The 8,394-nt window shown below is 31.5% G+C and overlaps 1 protein-coding gene across 1 annotated transcript in view; it reads left to right on the top strand.

Moving 5' to 3' along the window:
• Positions 1-6,660: 6,660 nt before the first annotated feature.
• The window catches only part of LOC21399798 (WD repeat-containing protein 75), an 8,575-nt gene continuing 6,841 nt past the window's right edge, over positions 6,661-8,394 (top strand). Inside the window, exons 1-3 of the mRNA XM_010095917.2 lie at positions 6,661-6,896; positions 7,001-7,186; positions 7,692-7,871. Of these exons, the coding sequence (XP_010094219.1) occupies positions 6,777-6,896; positions 7,001-7,186; positions 7,692-7,871 (486 nt within the window). The 5' untranslated portion in view covers positions 6,661-6,776. The remainder of the gene's footprint in view (positions 6,897-7,000; positions 7,187-7,691; positions 7,872-8,394) is intronic.

Below are 8,394 nucleotides of genomic sequence, written 5' to 3'. Positions count from 1 at the left end.
CACTAGTCAAGGAAGAGTACTTAATTAGGATATATGTAAATATACTTTTGATATTGCAATTCTAAATATGTGCTTTCATCAACATGTAAATATAGATGTTTACACATTAGTATTATTGAGGCATATTATACATGGAAAAACTGTTTTCTTTTTCTTTTTTTTTTTTTATTTTTTTATAGAAAAAATCCTCACTCGGACAACTCCTTTCTAATCAATCTCTATGAAAAAGAAAGAGACTTTTTCCGGTACATTAACTTACCGATATGTCAAGTTTTATGTCTGTCGGATTTATATAAAATCACGTAAAAATTAAAAATTATGCATATCTAATAGTTAAAAAAACATGTCTTACCAATACGCCATGCGTACCATAGATCTCTCTATAAAAAAAAAAGGTTTTGTTGATGGGTAATGTCTCGTCAATCTCTCTCTATATATATTTTATGTTTGAGGAACTTCCAAAGAGAAAAAGGAGAAAAACAACATGGGGGTTGCTTAGAACATGTCAAATTAATAAGAAGATGAATAAGATAAAGGGAAAAAAAAAAGCATTTTATTTTCATGCATTAATGTTTATCCTCACCAACAAGTCTAGTTTTTTGTGGCAGAAATTGAGACTAGTGTATATTAATGTTAGTAGTTTTAGAATAGTGGAAATTGGCATTTTAAAGGGTGGCATGTATTTTCCCATCAACTTCTCAAACATTGTCTTGAATAGACATGCTTCAAAAAGTAGCTCTCTTCTGTAATATCAGGACCATTAAATTGGAAACATTATATACGTAGCCCAACCCGTGACAATAATTGACAAATGAGAGAAATACAATTGTGGAAATTTGAACTTGGGATGGCAATAAATTGACAAATCAGTGAATTACACTTATAGAAATTTGAACTCGTATAATTGACCTTCGATGATGCGTGCTAACTAACTCGATTTAACGTTATTATTCTCTTATAATTAGGAAGTGAGCCGACACTAATTTTAATCAATAACGAGAAAAGCATGTTACAATTGTTGTTCTTTTTAAGACTTTTTTTCGGAGAGTATCTATTAATAATACATATTTCTAATAGTAGATTTGATTAAATCATATTAAAATAAAAAGGGATTCAAAATTTATAAAATATGATAATCTGACCGTTCAAAATAGTATCTTACATAAATTAAACTGTTTAGTTTAAGGATCAAAGTGCAAATTCTGCGAAGTTCAAAGACATGAATTGAGGCTTAATTAATTGCTATGGAATATAAATGGTATGCTTAGCAACTTAAAAATGAGAGATTTCTTCAGTCTCGTGAGAATCACTAGCTAGTACTAACTCTGCATTGTTTAACAACATAATCATAATTTATTTAGAGAGAGAATGGCTTTAATCTTTTTTTTTTTTTTTTTTCCTTTTCACCATCCACATAACAAATAATGTCAATTATAATAATAGTACTGAAAGCGGAACTAGTATTATGAAATTTGAAATACATAGGGAAATTATTATTTTTTCCTTGGAAAATTTTGGAATTTCTTCCCTAACTATTGGCCTTTGATATTATTGGGTTTATTGATGGTAATGGTTCGGAATAAATAAAAACACAACAACATGGAATCGTCATGCTGTCATGCCAGTTAGGCATCTGTGTTTTTAGGCCATACCATAAAAGGTCTTCCAAAGCTGTCCTTGTGGAACCCAATAAAATTAAAAACACACTTTGTAGTCCCTAATTATGCAACAAAATTAGTTGCTCTAAGAAAATAATTGGCCATATTCCTAAATTATTTCCACTCCAAACTCTAAGTACCACCAATATTGTTAATCATGGAATCGTCATGCTGTCATGCCAGTTAGGCATCTGTGTTTTTAGGCCACACCATAAAAGGTCTTCCAAAGCTGTCCTTGTGGAACCCAATAAAATTAAAAACATACTTTGTAGTCCCTAATTATGCAACAAAATTTAGTTGCCCTAAGAAAATAATTGGCCATATTCCTAAATTATTTCCACTCCAAACTCTAAGTACCACCAATATTGTTAATCATTATATGAAACTATTATAAAAGCCAAATTTTGGTCTTTTCCTAAATTTATTTATAATTAAACACATTAAAGTACCTAGGGAAGGTTTGGTCACAAAAATCAACGAAAATGATAGTAATTTGAAAGCTCCCTCATGGATATTGCTGGAGTATAGAATTTGCCTATATGAATTAATTAAAGGGTTTTCAATTATTTTTTTTTATCAATGAGTCACAATTACTTTTGTTTTTCTAAGCATTCTTGGTACTTATGTAGCATACATGTGTAGTGTCTATGTAGGGATTATAGCATGTGGTAGAAACCATAGCTGGCAGTCCATTTGACAAGAGTTGTCTCAAGCTGATCTCATCCTAGAGAAAAAGAATAATCTATGAATTTTAATTTCCATTTAAAATTTTCAATACCAAAATGTCATGACCATAAGTAAGTTGTCAATATTTCATTGGCGATTATTAAAATATAAACATGTCAATTCAAACTAGGTGCATCCACTAATATAAAAATGACAATTCACCCGTCACATTACTAATCGAATTAAAAAGATGCATCTACTAATATAAAAATAACAATTCATCCGTCACAAAAAATGACAATTCACCCGTCACATAAAATGGTGATTTAATACAACTCACTTGTCATGTAAATTGATAATTTAACATAATATATATATATATATATATTATATGTTGTTAAAGAACTTGTATAAAACTTTTGAATAAAAGTTTGGACCCCTATGACTATTCATTAAAAAAAAATCAGATACATGTTAAATAAATAATAGACAGAGATCCCATATGGTATATACTAGATATACACTATTCTATACGTACACATATTTTATGTATTAGCATAGAAGTATATAGAATTATAGTGGCTGTTGATAAGCAGGTAAACTTTATGGACGGTACACATATACTCTAAGATACCATTATTCTTAGGCCACGTAACATGTGTTAGTTGAACAATGTTTCCCACAGGCGCCAGGGAGAGATAAAGATCGTTCAAATTAGGATATTTGGAAGAATCTTTTGTAGCCTTTTTATTATATGTTACGTAGAGTTATTGATTAATATTTGCTTAAAAGTTGTTTAACTTAAAAAGACTTTGGAGAGGGTATAGGTGGTGGTGTAACGACAATAACGATAATGCCTGTTGTTCCTTTTTTTTTTTTTTTTTTTTTTTGTGTGGGTATATGATAATATAAAGGCCTTTTTGTTCATCAGTGCGTTAAGTTAAACAACTATATCTATTATCATAATTAATACATGATGAGGGTTCTGGTGGGTTGACAAAGCCGATTTTTTTTTTATTATTAAATATGCTTTTTTTTTCTGCTAATAAATGTTTCTAGTTTTTTTAATGAGTGAACGTTTAGTTTACAGATTCAGAATCATTTTTGATTTACGTGTAATTTTTGTGAGATAAAATACTGTAACGAGTCACGAATTATGATTTAAATCATGACACGAATCCTCATACTAAATACCCTCTTAATATTTGTTCTCCGTTAGCTTACCTTAATTAGGCTCCAAATTAGTTTCCTTTAAAATAAAAAAAAAGGGCTCTAAAGAAATTGCACGAGTTAATTAAAAAGGGAGTAGAATGTTAGGAAAAGGCTTTTACCAACTTCCTCTGTGCATTGCACTTAGTTGCTTGGCATTATATTATGCCAATTGTTTTCTCTAAGAGTCCGTTTAGTTCGCTGATTTGAGTTTTTAATTCGAGTTGAGATGTGATTTTATGTGAGAGCTTTTTACTGTAGCAAAACAAGTTAGATGTGACTGTTTCTGAGAGCTTTTCACTGTAAAAAAACTCGAATTTTAAACTCGAATCGGTGAAATAAACGGGGCCTAAAATTCCCCATTAATGATAAACCGCCCTTTAACCGGAGCGTATAGCACTGTTTTTTTTTTTTTTTTTAAAAAAAAAAAAAAAAAAAACACCAATGATGAAGCCGTTAAGATATTTTTCCATTTCTCACCATAAGTTTAAGATTTGATATTTTAGAACTCCAATACTTGATAAACTATGCAGACTCGCAGTGGTTCGAGTGAAACCGAACTCATCATTCGAGTAGAATTGAGTTAAATCCTTTCTATTTTATTGATGAGCCTCGATAATATTAAGCTCCCTTGTTTTACTTAAAAAATATATATTATTTTTGAAAAATTACACTACATGACATGTTTGCAAGTGGGATTAAAATATATATATATTTTTAGTATACTTTAGGAATAGCATAATACATAGCAATTATTAGAATTAATTACAAAATTTGTTAATAGTCTATATTATATAGATCAGGGGACCGATGGTTCGGGGAAAAAGTGTTCTAAGAGTAATAGTGTGAGAAAAATTTAGTAATTAATCTTGATCATTATAATGATTGTCACGTTTTAAACTGCGTAATTACACAAAGTCTGTTCGGTATCATCTAAATAAATGGTTTTATGTTGTTTTAAACAAAAAAAGTAATGAAAACCTAACTTGAAAATACGTTCGGTGCATCTATTTTTATTTTTTATTGCCCTTTTTTTTTTTTTTTTTTTTTTTTTTTTGGACCACAGGTCCACAAAGTAGCTCTTTTATGTAGTACTTATGAAATACATATTTTATAGACATTTTTATGTAAGCTCTATATGGATGGGTTTCATGTCATCCCAAGGCTGGATGTTGAATGTTGATGCGTCTGGGGGTTGCAGGTCTTATCCGGGATTCAACGGGTTTTGTTTTGGGTGTTTTCTTAGAATGTCTAGCTATTCGAGAGGGGTTGTTTTTAACGGCGGATTTAAGTACAGTTCAGTGAGGGGTTACCGTTCTCACTCAAATTTTTTTAAAAAAATTATTACTTTTAAAAATTTTAAAATTTTACATTTAAGCTTTTACTGAAATAATATATGCTCACACTAATATAAATATATTTTCTTATATGCCCTCATTAAAATAATTTGTTAAAAAAAATTTAATGTACGCTCATACTGAAGTGAAAGGTTGGTTCCGCCACTGATTATTTTTTTGCAAAAGATAGTGATCTCCGTGTCTTTCTTGTCGAGAGTGATTCTATAAACGCAGCTAGAGCAATTAATGTTTGTCCTAAGATTGCTGCGGAAATTCCTATTTTGAATGACATCAGGATCTTAATGGAGGAAGCTAATAGTGGTACTTATAGTCATATTGCTCATCTTAGTAATGTGACTGCCCATACTTTAGTGAAGTTTACTTTTTCGTTAACTGTAGATCACTATTGGTTAGAGGATTATCCTAATTGTATTGATACTTATGTAAGTATCGTTTGATACAACTCACTTTACCTTAAAAAATATATATATAGATGGGTTTCTTTTTCTTTTCTTCCTTTCCTCCCCTTGATTCTGATTCGGTATAGAAAGACTGATTTGTTGACTTTTAATTGGGAACTTTTTGGTTTCCAGTTTTGCTGTATTTTCATTTGTGGCAAGCTATGATAGCTATATTTCATGTAACTATGGACGAGTTTTCATTGCTTATTTTTCTATCAGTGGTCGCTTTTAAATATGAAAATTTAATGATGTGATGTGAAAAAAATTTAATTATCATTAATTTTTTTATCAATTATTTTATTTATTACAACCATCAACTTAATATCTTATGACTAAAATTATAATACCAATTAATGAGTAAATATTATAATAACCATTAAAACTACACCTAGATATACACACACACAAACATATAAATTTGATGATGTAACATGATAAAAATCCAATATCCTTAATTGTCATAATTCTTTTAGTCAACTATATAATTTATTACAACTGTCGAATCAGTATCTTACAATTAAAATAATGATACATATTGATAAGTAAATATTGAAGTAACTATTAAAACCACGCCCATTATAACTAGAATGTTATATGTCATGGTTAAATAAAGCATTTGGCAATATAACAGTGTTTTTGTGGCAAAAAAAAAAAAAAATCTGGTCATCACGACTGTGATAACTATGTTCAAGGATGGAAAAGTGACATAAATAATATTTTTACCATCTTGAGTATAATAGTTCTCCTTTTTTCCCTTTATTATGTGTAAATAACCCAAGGGTCTGTTTGGCAAATGTATTTAAGAAGAATGTATTAAATAACATATTTATGAAATTAAATTAAGTGAATAAAAGTTTACCACATAAATATTTCAGTTATAACTAGTAAAAATAATTTTTTTCATGTAATTTTTCTTTTTACAACAGCTAAATTTTTGTTCACGTTGATAAAGATTTTTTACAACGTAAGTTAAATTTTTTAGTCGTAAATAACACATTTACGTGGTAAATTACTGTTTATTTCAAATAATTTTAAAATTTATTATTTACTTAATTTAATTTCAAAAATTTTCTATTTACTAAAAAAATAATGTATTTCTAAAATCATGATATTATTACAATATTTTTCCATAAAGAATTGGAATTTAAGAATTTCCTACCAATGATTTTTTAATCAAGAAGGCGTGAACCAAACGGCCTCAAAATAACCTATGGGCATGGTCTGATCCATTACTCATGTATTGGGCCGAAGCCCAAGTTACAAAAGCAAAGGGGTTTAGGAATTCATCATTCAACATTTCTTGGAAAAAAAAAAAAAAAAACGTGGAACGGGTTTAGGGCTTCTACCAGGCGCGAAAAAGCAAGCACAGCAACGCCAAACACCACCAACACCGAAAGAGCCAAGACGACAACCTCTCTCTCTCTCTCGCTCCTCTCTTTAAAAAAATGATCAGCGGCGGCAAGAGCTACGTCGCGGCGGCGCCGGCGTTCTCCAACGACGCCAAGCGCCTCCTCCTCTGCGCCGGCTCCTCCGTCGCCGTCTTCAGCACTTCCACCGGCTTGCAGGTTCGGTCTTTTTGCAGTTCTTCCCTCCAACTCCTGAATAATTTCCTTTCTTCCTCGAACCACTGGACTTTAGCTTTCTCGTCCCTTTTGTTTTTGTTCGTCAGATATCGTCGTTGGAAGGCCACACCGCGGCGGTGACTTCGGTCGTGGTGGTGCCGGCCTCGAGCCCCGCCGGCAAGGTTCTCTGCTTCTGCTGGACCGCTTCGCTCGACGGGACCATTCGGTATTGGGACTTCTCGGTGCCGGAGTTGATGAAGACGATTGAAATCAAAATGCCTATTCACTCTATGGTAAGTTCAGCAATCAAGTAGTTAATTGAGAATTTAATTTTTCGGTTAGGAAATAGGTGATTTTCTTGCGGAGAATAATCGAAATCGGTTTTGCATTTTTTTATCGAAATGCCGCCTTCCACACTCATGTTTTTAGAAACGTTGTACTTGTTCTTCATGATTTGTAAAAGTCGTGGTAAAGTCTTCCTAAATGGTAGTTTTTAACATGATTTGTAAAACATGAACCCGAGACAAGTTTCCAGCTTTTCGATAGAACACATTCGAGGTTTATGCAATTAACTGTTTTCTATTTTATAGAAATGCTGTTGTCACACTTATGTTTATGGAAATGTTGCACTTGTGTCCTAGATTTGTACAACATTAACAAGAGACATGAAATGCAACATTTCGGTAAAACAAGGTTTTGCGACTGTGGTTTGTGAAGTGTACGTAATTTTAGGTTTGAGAAATGTTTGTAAATTTACGGTTTTTTTTTTGGAAAAAATTGATGTTTCTTGATTTACAGGTTATTCCTTCGATATTAGACCAGGCGGCCAAAGGTGAAGAGAAGAAAAGTAATGTTTTTGCTTATATCTCCGTCGAGGATACGAATATGGAAGAAGGTAGAGCCAAATATTTGCGTGGACAGATTAGGAAGTGTAACTTGACAGAATCTCGTTTGGATGGTGGAAATATTTTGGGAAAGGTGCAACTTTTTAACGACTTTCTGTTCATTTCCAATTGTATTGTTTTCGTCAATTATTATGCAGTTTCTGCAGTGTTATGTGGTGGGTTGAAGCATGTTTTGTGAAATAACTGTTCAGAAGTTAGATTCTGAGTTTACTGAAGTAGCATTGGCTTGTATATTGTGGCTCTCAGGTTGCTTGACAGATTTACTTGTCCTATTGTTTGTCGAATATTGGAAGCTAAGGAAGGTCTTTGGTCACTAAATTCTTTCTTAGTACTCTAGAAATGGTTCTCCTACATCTTATCTTGATTGGTTATATAAGATGAAAACTTTCTTCGCAAAAGAATATGTCATGTATGGCTATGTTGTTCTGCTGCTTCTTTAACTGTAAAATACTTTCCTTAACAAGTTACAGAATTTCTCATCGTATGAAAAAATGTGACAGATTTGCTCAAACTGAAATGGTGGTAAAAGTTAAGACATTGGATGATGTTAAAATTTGTTGGGTGTAAATATTGGGATGATATTATATATGTAGCGG

This window comes from Morus notabilis, unplaced genomic scaffold (assembly GCF_000414095.1).
Source record: "Morus notabilis unplaced genomic scaffold, ASM41409v2 Scaffold499, whole genome shotgun sequence".
Lineage (NCBI taxonomy): Eukaryota > Viridiplantae > Streptophyta > Magnoliopsida > Rosales > Moraceae > Morus > Morus notabilis.
The sequence above is the reverse complement of the archived record's forward strand: the minus strand, read 5'-3'. Positions and strand labels throughout refer to the sequence as shown.